The 18776-nt window shown below is 43.1% G+C and overlaps 1 protein-coding gene across 4 annotated transcripts in view; it reads left to right on the forward strand.

The window, feature by feature from the left end:
• Positions 1-18092, forward strand: part of RAB22A (RAB22A, member RAS oncogene family) — a 56217-nt gene extending 38125 nt beyond the window's left edge. For 2 of the 4 annotated variants that reach the window (XM_024128339.3, XM_024128338.3), the window contains 4 exons: positions 2930-3001; positions 3093-3199; positions 3838-3947; positions 8636-15175. In XM_024128339.3, the coding sequence (XP_023984107.1) occupies positions 2930-3001; positions 3093-3199; positions 3838-3947; positions 8636-8733 (387 nt within the window). In that variant the 3' untranslated portion in view covers positions 8734-15175. Of the gene's footprint in view, positions 1-2929; positions 3002-3092; positions 3200-3837; positions 3948-5203; positions 5496-8635; positions 15176-16994 lie in introns of those variants that run through there. The other 2 variants (XM_028498444.2, XM_028498443.2) reach the window with 2 other exon arrangements.
• The last annotated feature ends 684 nt before the right edge of the window (positions 18093-18776 follow it).

Genomic DNA, 18776 nt, shown 5'->3' on the forward strand with positions numbered 1-18776 from the left:
GGACAAATTCAAACAACCTAACATATGTGTAACTTGAGACCCAGAAGTTGTAAAAAGAGGGGAAGGAGACAGAAAGAAAAGATATTTTGAGAAATAATGGCTGAAAATTTCCCAGATTTTGGTGGGATATATCAACTCACAAATCCAAAAGTTTAGCAAACTCATAGGTACAAAGAAAACCACATCTAGTTCCATCATAATCAAACTGCTGAAAACCAAAGTTAAAGAGACAGATCTTGAAAGCAGCCAGAGATAATAGTACAGACACATTATGTACGGGACACAACAGTATGAATGAGGGCCAGCTTCCCACAGAGTCAGTGGAGGCCAGGAGACAGTGGAGCAGTGTATCTTTAAAGTGCCAAAATTATCTTTAAAATATGAAGTCAAAGTCATGACACCGTTAGAAGAAGAAAAGCAGAGAGGATTTAGCAGCAGCGGTCCCAGAGCGGTTCTCAGGCTAGAGGAAATGACACCAGATGGTAACTCAGATCTGTAGGAAGAAATAATAACCACTAGAAACAGTAAATATAAAATTCTGTCTTTTTTCTTCTTATTTAAGAGACTACTGGCTATTTAATGCAAAAATTATAATATTGGATTGTGTGGGTTATCACATAGATTTAAAATATTTGACGGTAGCACAAAGGACAGTGGGATAAAAAAATCTTGCAAGGTTCTGATCTTTTACATGAGGTGGTGCATTTTAAACTCTAAGTCAACTGTGAGGAATGTATATTGTAGTTACAAGAGCAGCCACTTAAAAAGCAATACAGGAAGGTATAACTAAAAAGCCAGTGGACAAATTAATAAGTTAAAATTGAATACTAAAAAATATTTAGTTAATGCAAAAGAAGGGAAGAAAGGAAGAACAGGGTTTTCTTTTTTTTAATGGAACAAATATAAAGCAAACAGCAAAATGGTAGACCTAATATTAGTAAAAACCAGATATATCGGTAAGTACATTAAATGTAAAGGAACCGAACATTCCACTTAAAAGGCAGAGGTGGTCAGATTGGCTCAAAAGTCAGGATCTAACAATGTGCTGGTTATAAAAGGATTACCTTAAACGTAAACCCAGAGATTGCTTGAAAGTAAGAGAATGGAAGAGGACATTCTATGCGGACCTTAAGCAAGAGGAAACCATTGTGGTTATATCAATATCAGTATATATCAATAAAATAAACTTGGATATTCAAGGATAAAGAAGGGGCATGAAAAGAGGATCATTAGGGAAATTTCCATGTTGATACAAACGTTTTATATCTCGGTGGGATGGTGTTTACGTGGTTGTATACATACACATTTGTTGTTTTACCAAAACTTAAGACCTTTTATCAAACTTAAGATCTTTGCACTTCTCTAAATGAATTTTACCTTACAAATTTAAATGCAAAAAACAAAGAAAACAAAGCCAAAAAACCAACAATCTTGTAAAGCGTGTTGCCAGAATAACACATCAAAAATGAAAGCTAATATCATTGCCTTTGCTCCTGTGACTCTCACTCCATGGAAGACAATCCAGAGTCTTTTCTACCTAATAATCTAGTTTCCTTAAAGTTGCTTACAGGCTTTATTATTGGTTTTTTTTTTTCTTCTCTAAAACTTAACATATTTTATTGAAAGTTATCAGGCTTTGACCCCAGAAGCAGGGATCTTTCTCCCTGAGACTAGTAAAACTTCACATGGATGGTCATCTGGGTTTGGCATTTAGTTTGACCCCCTCCTGCACCTAAACAGTTCTTATTCCCTTATTCCCCACTTCTGGCTTACTACAGTGTGCCAGGCGCCTGGCCCAGAGATAAAATGGGGTACTAAACAGACATGCTCTCTTCCTCATGGAGTTTACAGTCGTAATTTCACTTTCATTTATAAAACTCAAATTAGCATGAAAGTTTAAAAGCCAAAGGTTAAGTCATTGGGTAAGAAGTTGTGGAGTCTGTAATTTGGTATATGGAATGTATTCAGATGCTCACTTCTGATGACAGTTCCTACCTGTGTTTTGCGGGGAAGCCACAGAACAGAGAGCCAGAGGGGAGTCCAGTGGTATCTCTCACATCATATGTAGGGGTCAGGTTTCAAAGTCAGGGTGTAAGGCAAAGGTCAAGCGTGGGTAAGAGTCTTGTCTTTCAACACTGGCATCACATTCACTGAGCAAGGTGCTCACCCAGATGCCCAGGAACCAGGGTTGACTGGAGAGAGAGCTTCCCATTTTCCATCTCACACTCTATCAAGAGAAATGGCCCACTAAATCAGCCTCGCTGTTTAAATTGTTATTACTCTCCCTTTCCTTCTCTTCCCTCCCTGTTGTATTGGGGCAGGGAGGTGATTGGTGGGAAGGAGCCCTGCACACAGAGTTTAATTCATGTAAATGAAATGAGATATGTACCTGCATTTGGGAATTGCCACGTGTGTGGAAAATATCAAAAAAGCGAGTTACAGGCTCATCCAAGTGGTGAGTGTAGATGTGTACTCATTTCTGTAGCACAATCAGCATTTAGATTACAGGGTTATCTTTTCAACACCCAAATGCATCCACTTCTCTGTAGAACTATTTACAGCATTATTTTTCTCTCTTTGATAGTTTGGGAAGCCAAAGTTTAAAGGACTGTTGAACAAATGAATTTGGGAATTATAACATTGAGTTCAATTAAAAAGCCTTTTTAGCTGAAACAATTGTTTATAGCACCATATTTAATTCCTATAAAACTGTATTCTAAACTGCCTTCTGAGAGGCATTTCAGTGTAACATTAAAAGTTTTTGCCTTTGGTAATTACTGGTTCATTTGCTTTAAAGCATCATGTCATCTTCTTTGGCTTAAGAGAAAGATTACCTTTTGTGCAGGGATAATGGGCTTAAAAGTCTAGTAAAAAATATATTTAACCAGTTTTCCCGATTTTGTTTTTTATTTTTCCCTCTTCTCTGCAGTTTCGTGCCTTAGCGCCAATGTACTATCGCGGCTCGGCTGCAGCTATAATTGTTTATGATATCACAAAAGAAGTAAGACTTACATGCCGTTTTCTTTAGACTATTTTGAAAACCCTGTTTTGGTTGCTTAGATCTCCAGTTGCTTTCCTCCTCTGTGTTACAGGAGACATTTTCAACATTAAAGAATTGGGTAAAAGAGCTTCGACAGCACGGCCCACCCAATATTGTAGTTGCCATTGCAGGAAATAAGTGTGATCTTATCGACGTAAGGTAAGTTATTAGAACAGGAGATTACGGTGCTGATTACGTGTTCCTTTTCTTACAGAGCAATATCCAATATAAGAATCTTGCTTTTATTTTATCTCTGACATTAAAAATTCCTTTTTGTTGTTTGGTTGGAGTCCTGAAGTTTCAAACTAGAATTTAAGAGTTCAGACGTTTAGAGCTAATTAGATTATATATCGAGACAGGTGTGTAATTTATTTAAACGTCATTTGCATCATATTTGACATTATCTTGGATTAGTGTAGCCCTCAGCTCTCATGACATAGGATACCTGAATGGGGAAGGATATTTTAAGGAAAGCACGTTTATTGGCAATTTCTCTGGACCACTTCCACGATTCCCCAAGCAAGGGCTCTCCTTTGAGGGGAAAAGAAACCCCAGTGATTCTCTGGCCATTCCACTAGATGCATTGCTAGTAGTCCCGAGTTCTAGTCTGTTCCGTTCTGTTTTCTTTAACCGTAGAAGTGGTGTAATTGGGAGGACCACGGTGTCAGGGCTCATTCACCAACCAGCCATTCGTGACATCCTTTATCATCATAAATCTGGTTAATTACTGAGTAGGTGGGGATCACATTAAGCTCTTGACGGGCAGAATTTCTGATTTGCAATTCGTTGCCTTCCAGAGAGGTCATGGAGAGAGATGCTAAGGACTACGCCGACTCCATCCATGCAATTTTTGTAGAGACCAGCGCAAAAAACGCGATAAACATAAACGAACTCTTTATAGAAATTAGTGAGTATCTCTGTGCCTTATGGGTTTCCTCTGTGCAGGGCAACTTCAAGCAGAATTATCTTTCTGAGTAGAATTTTCTCCGTACGTAGAGTGGTCTAGTCTCTGATACTGTTCTCAGTGGAATGAGATTTGAGAATTTAAGAGTGACGGTGGGTTTTCCTATCATGCTGTAAGTGCTGGAGAGCTGCTGCCTGGTGACTGTAGCCCTTCTAGAAAGAATGTTGCTACTGAATAAATAATGTGCAGGGCCTGGAGGTCCGAGAAGCTGTCATCTCTCCCTCTTTCTCTCTTTAAACGTGTTTCAATTAGTTGTCCAGAGTCATTGAAAATGAACACAATAAATAAAGGGAAATGAAATGAGTGTGTAATTCCACTATAAGAAAGCCCTCAAAAATTAATACTAGGCACTCACTAGTGAAACGTAAGACCACTTTTTCCCACCCCTCTTTCCCTTTCCAGAAGTGTTAATAGGATGGCACTAGCTAAGAGAGAGGCTGCTGCGTACCTCTGGGATCCTCTACAGATTGTATCTGTTTATTCATTTCATTCAAATTCATCAGTATATTCATTGAGAACTGTTCCAGGCTCGGGGGAGGCAGCGGCGAACAAGATGGGCTCTGCCCCTGCTGTCCTGGGGCGCACATTCCACTGTGGGAGAGACGGTGAACACACTAATAAGTGAGGTCCTTTCAGATGATGAGCAGTGATAGGAAGAAAATAACATAGGATGAAGTGAAAGAGTTTCTGCAGGTGGTCGGGGAAGGCTTCTCTGAGGAGGTGATCCCGGAGCTGAGACCTGACAGAGCAGGTGTGCAGAGCCCTGGGGTTCATGTTAACTGAACAGGTCAGACTTCCCGTTGGAGGACAGGAGAAAGCCAGCCAAGCACAGTGAACTTATTCATTCAGATCCATCCTTTGGGGGAGGTCTGAGAGAAGTGGAAGGGCCCTTGGCCAACATATAGAGGAAGAGCCACCAGGGCCAGGCAGGGACGGCCGAACAGAGGAGCAGGCCTGGGGCAAGCACCGAGACCTGGGGGGCTGCAGAAAGCCCTGGTGACCCTGACAGCTGTCAGGGGAAGGCCCAGCTCCAGCAGGTGGACCGCACTGGGATTTAGGCCCTTGGCTGCTCGATTGTTGGGGTTATTTTTGGTGTTATTATTTTTTGATGTTTTTAGTTTGTTCCGAGAACCAGAGATCTGAATTTTATGTAACACGTCACACTCTTTAAATCTGGCCACTTATTCAAATATTTTCAGGACACTGTGCAGGCCTGCCAGGCCCATCTGCTGCCTGGGATGGCTGGTAGAGGCTGGTGTGCAAGCTCTAGTCCACCCTCTTCCTTCCAGCGTTGAAGAGTCATGATATTTATCGTCTTCCTAGATTGTAAATAGCAGTTACCCAGATGCGTCCTTGAAGGGCAGCGTGAAGCCAGTCGGGAATTTTTCACGGTTCAAGCGAAAATATCTCAGTGTGTGGTGTCGTGAGCGCTAAAATTATCGCTGTTTCTTTAAAGAGTTCTCTACTCCGGCAGTATTAAAAAACAGGAAGGTGGCGGTGAACTATACCAATAATGAAAATTCCTGTATAAAAACTAGCCTGTACATACTCCCTTTAACTGTGAAAAATAAAAAATATATGTTCAAAAAGATGAGAAAAATGTAAAGAGATGTAAATTGAGTTTATTATTTACTGGGGTGTTGTAAAATTGCATTAGCACAGTGCCTGGTTTGCTAGCTTTTTATTAAAGTCTAATATACATGCCGAAAGGTGCTCATATCAGAAGTATAAAGCTCCAGGCATGTTCACGGACTGTGTAGACTCCTGTAATCGGCACTCACTGCAAGACCCAGCGGCGTCCCGCAGCCTCCCCCCCGCCAGGGAGGCACCATCCTGACCGTTAACTCTTCTTGTTGTGCCTGTTTTTATATTTTATGCGTTTTAAAACATGCTGGGTTTACTCCCTCGTGTCTGGCGTCTTTAGCTCTACATCACGTTTGGTAGATTCGTCCACATCAGCGCGCGGTTCATCCTCATCGCCATAGAGGGCGTGTGCTAGGGCGGGCGCGGCGAGGGATACACACAGTGCGGACGGGCCTTTGGGTGGTTATGTCCAGTTTCGAGCTATGACAGGTAGAACCTCTGTGAACATTCTGCTTCATGTCCAACGTGTACACACGACAGGTACACATTTTTCTTCGGTCTGTTTATACCCAGGAGAAGGATGGCTGAATCTTCAGATATGCATGCATTGAGCACAAGTTTACTGTCAAACAGTCTTCAGGGTGGTTATATTGGCACGGACACCAGTGGGGTCTGCGAACCCCAGTCACTCCAACACGGAGGGGCAGGGTAGTGACCTGCACCTATGGCAGTGAATGAAGTCGAGCACCTTTCCGATGTCTGTTTACATTTTTATGATATCTAGATATCCTTTTTTGTGTAGTTTTGCCTATTTTCCTGTTGGGTTTATCTGCCTTTATCTTAGCGTTTATAGTTTATTTTGACTATGAGTCTGTTGTTGATTATGCCTATTGGAGAGATGCACTGTGTGCCTTGACTTTCATTTTTTTTAAATTTATTTGTTTTTTTATTTATTTATTTATTTATGGCTGTGTTGGGTCTTTATTGCTGCGCACAGGCTTTCTCTAGTTGCAGTGAGCAGGGGCTACTCTTTGTTGCGGTGTGCGGGCTTCTCATTGCGGTGGCTTCTCTTGTTGCGGAGCACGGGCTCTAGGCGCTCAGGCTGCAGTAGTTGTGGCACGCAGGCTCAGTAGTTGTGGCTCGTAGGCTCTAGAGTGCAGGCTCAGTAATTGTGGCGCGTGGGCTTTGTTGCTCCGCGGCATGTGGGATCTTCCCGGACCAGGGCTCAAACCCGTGTCCCCTGCATTGGCAGGCGGATTCTTAACCACTGCGGCACCAGGAAAGTCCCTTGACTTTCATTTTTGAATCAACTCCTTTAGTAAATTTGAGCTTTTAATCTTAATGTAATCCGATTTATCCTTATTTTCCCTTATGGTTAGCATTTTGGGGCTCCTGTTTAAGAAATCCTTGCCTATTCTCAGGTCACGAAGGTGTCCTCCTCTGCGTTCTTCTAAAAATATTTCAGAGATGGCTCTGTAATACCAGCTGTGTTTTCAGTATCCATTTGTTGAGAAATAAGTAATGACAAGAAGAGTCAGTAAAGCTTTTAAATAAATTTGCATTGTATTCACAGCAGTGCATATAGGCATTTGAAAGTGCTTGTAGGACATATTGGAGGATGCTTCCTAGCCATGCGGGCACCATGCTGTGCACTGCCCTCTCCCTCCCCAACCCCTGATTGGCAGGCTGCTGGATGTGCCAGAGGCTTCAGGCTGGGCACCCGAGCACCTGAGAGTTGGCAGATTCCCGCTCAGCCTCATTCATGCCAGAGATGCAGGTGTCAGTTCCTTCCATGTTTTCAAAATACCTCAGTGCCAGGTGCTATGCTAAATAGATATTGGAAACATAAAGCTGGAGATCTCTTCCCTTGAAGAGCTTTGGGCCTGATTAGAGGGAAATAATGGAGATAGTTGCGTAAACAAATGTGTAGTAACGTGCTTCTGGCTCCTGACTTGATTTTAGCATCTGAGATATCGGACAGAGTTAGGAAGTGGGAAGGTGTCGGGAAAGCCTTTGTACGGGAAGCAGCCCTTGAGTTATCAGTGAGGTAGGTGGATGGGTGATTTAAGGTTTCTCTTGAAATTGACATTATGATTCACAGAGCAGTAAAGTGAAACCTGTTCATTCTCATGCATTGTTGGTAGGAGAATAAAGTGGCACAGCCTCTTCAGAGAGCAATTTGGCAGCGTCTGTCAGAATTGAAATTGCACGTCCTTCTTGCGTTTGTGCTAGATAGACACTGGGAGTACAGTGTCGGTGTCAGATAAATACCCAGGAGTAGAATCGCGTGACCTGGCTCTTCCACACCTGTTAATTTATCCCCCACATGCACTCATGGGTTTACAAACACAGTCTTTGCGTTGTTTTTAATAACATCAAAATATTGGAAACAGACTTAAATATCTATCAATAGGGGATAAAGAACGGTACATCCACACAATGCGGTATCACAGAGCTATTTAAAAGAATGCTCTGGCGGAGCAATCCCCAGGATATAGTAAGTGAAACGGTATTTGCTCCTGCCCTGGTTTTAAGAGCGTGTGTGTACTGTGCATGTCTGCACACACCTGTCTCTGGAAGGTGGCCTCTGCCACGAGACAGAGGGACAGGCACATTCTGGTGCAATTTTTTTTAACATGTAATTTTTTTAGTTAAAAAAAATTTGTACTAAATGCCATGTGATACCCTTCTTTGGACCCTGGGACAGAAACAGGACATTAGTGGGCAAACTGATGGCACCTGACGAAAGTCTGGAGTTGGGTTGGTAGTGGTGTTCCAGTGTCGAGTTCCTCCTTTTGCCAAATCCCATGGTAATACCATAAGCTACCAAAACCAGGGGAAACTGGGTGAGGGGGATACAGCAGTGCTCTGCGTTCTCTTTGCAACTTCTCTGTAAATCTAAAAGTCTTCCAAAATTAGAAGTTTTTTTCAACTTTTTTAATTTTAATGAAACCTGTCACATTGCACCTGCAAAATGGTTGTTCCTGAGAATGAACAGATTGAGAAAGTGAAAGCTCATTCCCTTCCCTCCTGTCCTCTTGGTTCAGGTCGAAGAATTCCATCCACTGACGCCAACCCGCCTTCCGGCGGAAAGGGCTTCAAACTCCGAAGACAGCCTTCGGAGCCGAAACGGAGCTGCTGCTGACTGAGCCTCGGCCTCCAGGCTCAGCGGCGAAGTAGGTGGTCCGGAAAGTTAGCGGGAGGGCTGGAGCCCTGTCGCCAGGGCTCGCCTCGCCGGTCTTGTGTCTTCTTCGGGCAACAAGGATTCAGAGGAATTGACCGGTTCTCTTTCCTCTTTGGAGACTGCAGCGATAATATTTCAGTCTGTGGACTTCTCTTCTGTAAAGAATCTCTGGTGTACAAAGGGACTACATCGTAGGCTTTTGACCTTGCTCAGAAGGAGTGTATAATTGTACGGAGGGTAGGTTTAAATTGTTGAGTAGTTTTGTAATCAAGATTTTATGTAACATTTGTAAAGGGAAAATTAGCACTTTTGTGGTTCTTAAGGGAAGAAAAAGACCTTGTGGAGATTATCGTTTCCTTGGTTTCCCGTTGATACCATTTGGTACCAATGATACCATTGCCCTGGTGTCATTTAGAATGTGGTCGGTTATCATAAATGGAGGGATGGCAGTTATTTGAAGCTAAAATGGGTTATTTATAAGGGCTGATGGAGATGGTTTCACCCCTGCCGTCTCTAAAGCACTTTCCATTGGGTACCTCAGCCCAGGACATGCACGGTAAACTCACAGCAGCAGGTGCATGCCTCACCCTGGGTTTGCATCCTGACCCTGTCACGTGCGTGTCACCAGGCACATTATTGGCACCTTTTCAAGGAAGCTGTCACTGTCAAGGTGGTGGTGGTAGAGAAGCTGCCTGGAATAAATTGAATTGCAGATGATTAAACTGGCTAGCAGTGGTTTACAAAGAGAAGAAGAGAGAAAGTAAAGAAAGTGGTGTAAATGCTGTCAATTTTTTATTTAACCGAGATATTTTGGTGGGGGAGACGGTGATCTGTTGCTTAGCATATGTAAAGTTGTAGTCTATATTTACGAGAACATTGCTTACAGATTATAAATTATGTAAATACATTAACAAATTCTGTGTTTCATTCGACACTCCATGTACTCTCGCGCTGTGCCCGCCCATTTCGCAGCCTATGCACAGGAGGCTCCTTGAAGCACGTTGACATGGTGCAAAAGCTTAGAGCGCATGGCTTGCGATCGGTCAGGATTTCTCTGCCTTCCCTCCCGCCACCCCCGCCCCTCCAGTCCCATCTGGAAATCATCGTGAAGACGTGTGCCACTTTGACAAGCCTGACTAGCCCTTCCTAGCTTGGGGGCAAAAGGTTAAGGTCCCGGAGCTCTCGGCATTTACTACCTACCTGGTCTTGGGGGTAAGTTTCTTTTAGCTTTTACAGCAACCTCAGGCCAACTGTTTTGAGAGAGCTTTCCTTGTTAACAATTTAGCCTGTCTTTCTGTTTCCCTTGTTTTCCCCTGCCTCTGTTAGTGGTTAACGCTCTTTTCCCTCAGGAAGCCTACTGAGGTTTTTTAACGTAATCTAAAAATAAAGCACTGAAGTGAAGTTGGTGAAAATTTGTTCCTGGTCTAATCTGGCCCCCTTCCAACCTGAGTACTGTAAGGGCAGGAAATGTACAAGATTAAATAGGAAATGAAACAGTTTGAATTTCAAACTAAATTGTGCTTTCAGAGCTATCCTTAAACCGAACAGTTGAAAGTTTTAAAATTAATGGTTATTTCTTTGTGCCCCCCACTTGATACGGTTAGATTGTAATGGGAAAATTATAACTCAGATTAAGTAAAAAACGATTCCCTTTCCCCTGGTGTATGTCTTAAGCATTTGGAATTGCTTATTCTCTTATCGAAATCATACAGAAGGAACGTAGGTAGTGAAAATTCTAATGTTGTTTTGTTTAAAATTCGTGTGGACTCTGTGCCCCTGCAGCATCCAGCTTCCTTCCCAGCGTGAAATTAGCAAGCTTTCAAGGGCTAGGCTCTTTACAGCTGAAGGTGGTATGGCTTTGTTTCATATACTTCCAAATGGATCGGGCCATCAGGCCACTGCCCTGGTTTGTCCCTAACATGCCCACTGCTGGGCCTCTATCTCCATGACAACAACATAAAACAAAGGTTGCTGGATTCACGAAGAGGCGACGCGTGTGTGGCCCTTTCCATCTTTTTTCACCAAAAGATGACACAAATCTGTGACCTTCACATGTTTTCAACCAAAGCTGTCAGTCAGCGTGGATGATCTCCTGGTGTCTGGGTTCAGGGAGAGGCAAAGTGCCTCGGTGCCTCTCTTATTGGCAAGGCCTCCGAATGCCTGTCATCCTGTCGTGACATTTACTGCACGGAGCCCAGAACGGGTCCATCCTTCAGCCCTCCGCAGCTGCTTTCTCATCCTGATTTCTCGTTCTCCTTCCCGTGTGTTCCTCATGCGTTTCAGGGCCTCTCTTGCTCTCATTTGCCTCAGTCTGTCTCAGAAATTGCCATGGCTCTGTTTCTCATGTGGTGTCTTTTTAATGCTTAACAATAACAACTACACATTGCTTTCTCAGAATTCATAATTCGTACTCGAGAATGGGGGGAAAATGTTTTCAGTTATCTTGTTTGCTTCTCAAATGCAAAGATGAATATTAAGGTCAGAAACAGTGTTTTATTTTGAGCCCACTTTGGGTTATTCACCTGACTAAATAGTGATCTAGTACACGTTTCATATATTCTTTATTCTTATTTCTTATTATGAGAAAATGGTAGATTGTAAAAGAATTGAGACATAGCCCATCTATAAAAATCTTCTTTTGGTTCTTTATGACGCAGGCCCATCTTTAAAAACTTTGGGGACTGAAAAGAGAAAAATCATTAATCAGCTGCAAATGTATATTGATTCCTCTCAGAGAAATGGAAATCAGCTCTTTGAAGGTGTCCAATCTTAGTAACCATTGGTCTTAAGAACTCTCCTTTCACACAAGTGTTTTTCTGATTCTGTGATAACTCATTAACTGTCATTTGGTGATTAAAAGAACATAAAGTACGAGTATGATTAAGTGTCCTTCATTTTAAACTCTCTTTAAGAAGTGATTAGGGAGAAGTACCTATCGCAGGCCCTTCTGGTTCCACGTGAAACCTCCATCACCTGCTTTTCAGCCACAGGCCACGTTCTTCACACAGCGAAGGAAAGGTTTGATCCCTTTAGAATAACACACTTCCTGGTCGCCTGTGTGTGATTTTCTTTGAGATGCCTGCCTCCCGTTGCACCCAGGCTTCCTGGATTCCTCCCCACGTCTGAGAGGATTGACCCTCCTATGTTGGAGGCCCGACCTCCTCTAAGTGGGCTGGTGTCCTTCTTGAGGTTATCGGGTTTTATTATTTCTAAATACATAAAAAGGGAAAGAAAACCACATTTAATTTCAGAACTTATCTTTACGTTTTTTGTTTATTTCTTTTCTATTCTCAAGAAGGAAGATAGGTCTAGGAGACCTTCTAAATTAAACTCTGGCAGATAGAATCATGAAAATGTCCTCAGATGACTACTCCATGGCTTTTCTGGAGGCGTCAAACCAGCATATCTGTACTGTTCTGGCATTGTGTTAAAATGGGCAGATTTAATTCAGACCACACTGCGCTAATTGGCGTGTCAGCCTCAGAGCTTGAAAAGGCATTTGCTCACTGTTATATATGCATCTTTTTATAGGCGGAGAGTAAGTTGCAAAAGAGGTTGTATAAATTCTTATAAGCATTTTTTCACTTGTTTTTTTCAGAACACGCTGAGAAATTGATTCATGGCCCCTTAGCGTATAAGAAATATGCGCACAGTATGTTATGTATATGACAGACGAGCCCCCTACACATTCGGATGTCTTTGCAAGAACCTGTATAAGTAATGAGAAAATCCTTTCCTTCTGGGGAGCAGTTATTAGAATCCCCTTAACTCTGATCCTGCGCTAGGTACCTGCTGTAGAACATCTGGGGGAGAAATGACAGCCCACAGACTCAGGCTGGCTCTTCTCTCTCAGCTCATTAGGCTGCAAATGTTCCTCCTGTCTCTGTAATGAAAGTTAGACAACAGTGATAAGCTAGAGAGTGGAAACCTGTAAAAATTCTTCATTATTTAAATTTGTTTTAAAGGGACTATAGCAGCATGACTTGTTTGACCACAAGAGATCGTCTACCTCTTAACAGCTAATATTTTTTAAAAGAAGAAGCGAAATGTACCTTCAAGGGTCAGGCTGTGACTATATGCCTGCCCTCGGTTAGCTTGGTCCATCAAAAATTTTTAAATGATTCAAGGTAGTGTTTAGGAGATGTGTTTTCACTCATGTGGTACTGTGATACAGACAAACAAACAAACAAACAAACAAACAGTCCAAGCAACAAATTTACTCAGGAGATAAACATGATACTGTATAGTTTTAGCAAAGGGAGGTGGAGGTGGAATTTAGCCTTGGGCTGAAAGAAGTGACCTCTGCCCGTTTCTCTTGACAGCAGAGTTACTTGTCTTGACTTCCGGTAATAGAAATCCAGGCAATGTGGTTATCCGGTTTTCATGAAATAGTAATAGAATTCTGGGGCATTTGTCCTGTTTTACGTGCAAATGAAAGTCTAAAAAAAAATTAGGAGGGTATTACATTTTTCAGGAGCCTCCACTTTTTCAGTCCAAGAGAATGAGAAGTGAGCAACCTGTTACTGATGCAGTTTCATTAGGCATGATGAAGAAAGGGAATAAATAGAACCAGGAACCTCCATCTTTCTCAGTTTGTCCTTCAGGATCCTCCTAGCACGTAAGGAATATGATTTACTGCCCAAATCTAGAAGGACGTCCAGTGGCATAGATCAACTTTGATTTTTGGTCTGTACCATCAGAAATAACTAATATCTGTGTTCTTTCCTCTGAGAGTATAATCAGTTCCAGTTCCAGGTAGGCTAGAATTGTTTGTGGCTTTCAAACAAAAGATTCAGAAGTTTGATAAAAAGAAAAATCTGAACTCTGCCATCTTTTCCTTTCACTACCTTGAACATTTTAGATAGATAGTAAGATCAGGATGTGTCATCAGTAGATACTAGAATTAAAACCATGGAGTCTTAACAAATTAAACAGAAATTTTAAAAAACTCATGGCCAGTTCATTTTCAGATCGGTGTGCATGGTCCTGGCGTCCAGTGCCTCATCAAAATGCTTCATAATTGAAACAAACAAAATTCTGGGTAGCTTTCCACGAACAGGAATTCAAGTGCCAGGAGTTCAGCCAGTTAATGGGAAATCCTCAGATAGGAATGATTTTTCGAAAGAGCCTTCTATAATTGGCAGTTTTAAACTGTAGACCTTAATCATCTCCTTAATCCTGCAAAAGAAACAAAATGCTCCGGTTTTGATGCAACTTCTTGATTCAGGAACTTTTTCGTGTTTCCAGAAGCAAATCGTTTAAAGCGGTGCTTCAGAGGAAATCATCTTTAAAACAGCATTTCACACACAGGCCTGACAGTCTTTACTCAGAATTGCAGTTATCCAAGAAACTCCCCGCCTTATGTCACGGAGGAAAGCCGGGCACCCCTTCTTCTCCAGGGCAGGCCCAGCGCCCAACGAGCACCGGCTGCAGTGGGCTGGCGGGCTGGGGGGAGCACGCCCCCTCCCACTTCAGGAATCGTCAGCACCCAGCAGCCTGTGACATCAGTTGGAGCTTAACCCTTAATTCATCGTTATTAACTTTTCCATGACATTTATACTTGAATAATCAGTTCCACCCACTGGAAAATGTTGAAAGTGGGGCTTAAATTTGTGTACCTCTGCTGACTCTGCCTATGCGGTTATTACCTGGTTTAGGAAACTTTCTTAACGTGGATCACGCGCGTGATATCCAAGTGACTGGTCGATTCAGCGTGGGGAAAATTAGCAGCAGCTGGCTGGTCAGAGCAACTGATTGGTGGCTCTGTTTTTTAAACCATTTGTTGTACTGTGTAGACGGAGCTTTACTGCCCTGGAAAAGATTTTTTTTTTTTTTTTTTTTTTTTTGCTCTCATCCAGCCGCTCAGTCTTTCCATCATCTCACTTTATGAGTCACTCACATAATTGTCAATCATGCCTCTGACCTTCTTAAGAACGGACGTCTTGCCTTCTCTGTGATCGAAGCCGACTTCTTGGCCTTATTTCTCTTCTTCTCATTTTGCTGTGGGCTCTCCCTTAAAGACGCAGGGCACCAGCCGCCTCCTCAGCGCGTGTGACATGCCTTCCCGTGCCGCCTTACCCTGGTCGCAGCAGTAAAGTGTGCCCACCACATCCAACAGGGAAAGCAGTAGGCAACCGGTACTGTCAGATAACACAAAGGCTAATTTGAGGGGAAGAAGTCCGGTATTTCCAGCGAGGAGAAGGGCGGTACTAGCTTACAGTGGCAACGTGACTGCCGAACAAACTGTTTCTTACCGCCGGCGATGAGGCAGTTTAAGTGTCAGCACCTTGCTTAGTTTGTAATAGAACATTTGTTAAAGTATGTAAAACCCCAAGTCTAAAGTCTTGAAGAGAAACGGCTGTGGAGATGAGCCTAGACATTAAAAAAAAAAAAAAAAAAAAAAGCTAAGCCGTTGTACCAGCAATTCTTATTTCTCCTAAGAATGTCATGCCTTTTCAAGACCTGATGCAAGGAGTAAGATATTTGTGCCTTTCTATAATAGCGTCTATTATGAAAAAAATCAAGTTGCTTACAGTTTAGGCCGCCTTGTTGCACTATAAACAGCCCAGATTTGTAGCCGTGGCTTCCCTGCATGACGCATCGCTTGATTACCTGTGATGAAATATTGTAATGATGGTTTGCCAAGCTTATATGGATGTTTGAAGACTTTATTTTTGCAATCTTAACCTTGGGCTGGACCTAAGTCTATATATAAACCGTATGATGTCTGTATTGTTTGTAGATGCTGACAAAAGAAAACTTGATCTTTTGATTTTTGTTGTAAGATTTTTCTTTTTACATTTAGGCTGGTAGTAGATAGTTTGCAATGGTGGTTGATTTGGCATACTTTTAAACTATATTGTTTTAGCTTGAATATTCTATACTAAACTTTTATAGAGTATAACATGCTAAGTCACTACAAAGTTTGTTGTATTGTAAGGAGAGTGTAAACATTTTGTTAATAAAAATGCTATGTTTACAGATACATGTATTTGCCTTTCAAGTGCTTTTTCTTTGTGATAGTCTTCTCCAAATCTCCCGGAGTCATTTTAAAATGATTTTTGAAAACTGGAATGCCAGAACTCTGATAGCTGTAGTGTCTGGTGAGCAGCGTGGTATTTGTATCCATCAGTCCAGCTCCCAGCATCTCTCTCTTAGACAGCTCCTTTCTGTCCATGTCCTTGCAGAGCTCAGGTGGGGAACGATGATGGAGGCAGGCCTGCAAAGCCTCCAGCGAGCATTTGGAGGGAATGCTGCTTCCCCACCTCGTGAGCAAAAAGTTTCACACCGTCTTCTGTTACCTGGTGGATTTGGTCAGCGATGCCGGCATTTCCGTTCAGTGTGGACTTCAGCCCTGGACTCCTTCCGTCCGTGCATTGCCCGCAGAAGCACTGCTTCACCCACTCGTTTTCTCTTTGATATCCCTCTACGAGAGAGGCACAGTTGTCTACGTGCTGTGGTTGTGTTGACAGGACAGATGTTTTCTAACGAGGGAACCAGAGAGAGCAGCGAAGCCAGGAGATGGACAGACTTGGGTTTGAGCTTCAGCTTAGCCCCTTGCTAGGCTGGGCGGCCTTAGACAAAGTCGTTAACCTCTCTGAGTTTCGTGGCCTTCATCTGTAAAATGGGAAGAGACTAGGGCACCAACCACATGTGGCTGTTTGGGGGAGATACCTACATAACTGGCATTCAGCACAACCTTGACAAAGAGTAAGTGCTCGCATATAATTTGTTTTTAAAGCCATCTCCCGGATAATCTTTATCTGTTTCAGTTAAAATAACTATTTGTCATTAGTCTGGCTTTTCGTTTGTTGCCATTTTTCTTTTGAAACGTAACGTACAAAAAGTTCCATAAATCTTGTGTACACCTCAATACGTTTGCACAAAGGAGACATACCCACGTAACTACCCCGCAGCTCAAACAGCAGGACAGCATCACATCCCAGAAGCTCCACCTTGTGCCTCTCTGGAGGAGATTAATTTTGCACTTTACCATGCATACCGTTTGGAACCGTAGTGTATGTACTCCCGGGTCTGGCTTCTTTCATTCAACACGGGCTGTAGTATTCACATTCATTCCCACTGCTCTATCGTACTCAACTGTGAATGAACCACTGTTTATCCATTCTGCATTGATAAGCGTTGGGTTGTCTCCAGATTTTTGCCGTTACGAAGGTACCCCAACAAACATTCTTACACGTGTCTTTGGTTCCCGTATACAGGTTTCTGCTGGACGTATACCGGGGAGTGGAATTGCTGAGTCACGGGAGAGAGGTATATTTGTAGATTGGTTTATTCATTTTTGCTTCAGCAGATGCAGTTTTCCTAACGCGGCGCGCATGTCACTAGAACTCCCACCCACAGCGTATGAGAACCGCAGTTGTGCGGCATCCTTGCCAGCACGTGATATAGTCTTCATTGTAGCCGTTCTTGCGGGGTGTAGTGGTAGCATACGGTGGAATTTGCATCTTCCTATTCGATGTGGTTTTTAGTCCATATCCTCCAGTGTTACAGTACATACACCCACAGCTAGGGCTGCGTGTGTGGGGAGATGAAGGGGGATGATGCGAGGGATGGCGGGGACCCCCAAACCCAGGGTCAACTCCCAGGTCCTTTTTCTGGCTACTGGAGAAGATCGACCAGAAAAGGCCATAGATGAAGCTGAAAGGTGAACCAAAACCTGGGGGGGAGGGGGGGGGAATGTTTGCTGCATATACGATGGAATGGATTACTATCTAAGTCTGCTGAGAGTGTCCAGAAAGCAGAAAGAACCACCCTCAAAAAAGGAAATAAAAGGACCCATTGCCTGAAGAGACAACTCACAAGAAAGAAAATACACATAGCAAATTAACAGGTTAAAGGGGATAAACTACACTAATGCACATCCAAACCAGCGAACTAGTGTTTGGCCTGTTGGTGAGAGGGAAGCACCCCAAGCCCTCTGGAGGGGGGACCCCTCCCTTGGTCCCCATCTAAAGGCATCACCGGCTGGAGATACCGTAGAAGGATTCACACAAAGAATAGTCTTTGCGGCCTTGCTTATAACCTCTGGAAAAGGAGCATAAAGGAAACAAAACTGTTACATACAAATTAACATGGAAGGGTGTGCCCAATATATTGTAGAGTGAAAAGGAAGATCCGGATGTGTGTAGAGTATGAGTCTATTTGTATAAAACGAATTATGCACATACACACATTTATATGTGTGCATGCTTTCAAAATCTCCTCCCTGAGGAGAGAGGCTTGGTTACAGAGCTGTTAACTTTTTTTCACTTTCTGCTTTATCTGTACTTCTATAGTTTAAAATTTTTTTTACTGCGTGTTGGGTGTGGATTTTTTCTTATTAAAAAAGAAATCATGGGGACTTCCCTGGTGGTGCAGTGGTGAAGACTCCATGCTCCCAATGCAGGGGGCCGAGGTTCGATCCCTGGTCCAGGAACTAGATCCCACATGCATGCCACAACTAAGAGTTCGCATGCCACAACTAAGGAGCCCGCCTGCCGCAGCTAAGACCCAACACAACCAAATAAATAAATATTCTTTTTAAAAAGTCATGAACTCCTGCACCCTAATTCACTCTTCAGATTCTTCATGAAAACTGGCTCAATACATACCCTGAAGTTGCATTGGTCTTATTTTTCTTTTTTAAAACACACACACACGGGGACTTCCCTGATGGCGCAGTGGTTAAGAATCCGCCTGCCAATGCAGGGGACACGGGTTCGAGCCCTGGTCCGGGAAGATCCCACATGCCGCGGAGCTACTAAGCCCGTGCGCCACAACTACTGAGCCTGCGCTCTAGAGCCCGCAAGCCACAACTACGGAGCCCATGTGCCACAACTACTGAAGCCCGCGCGGCTGGAGCCCGTGCTCCGCAACAAGAGAAGCCACGGCAATGAGAAGCCCATGCGCCGCAACGAGGAGTAGCCCCCGCTCGCTGCAACTAGAGAAAGCCCGCGTGCAGCAACGAAGACCCAATGCAGTCAAAAATGAATAAATAAAAT

The sequence above is a fragment of the Physeter macrocephalus genome, chromosome 14, assembly GCF_002837175.3.
Source record: "Physeter macrocephalus isolate SW-GA chromosome 14, ASM283717v5, whole genome shotgun sequence".
Taxonomy (NCBI): Eukaryota; Metazoa; Chordata; class Mammalia; order Artiodactyla; family Physeteridae; genus Physeter; species Physeter macrocephalus.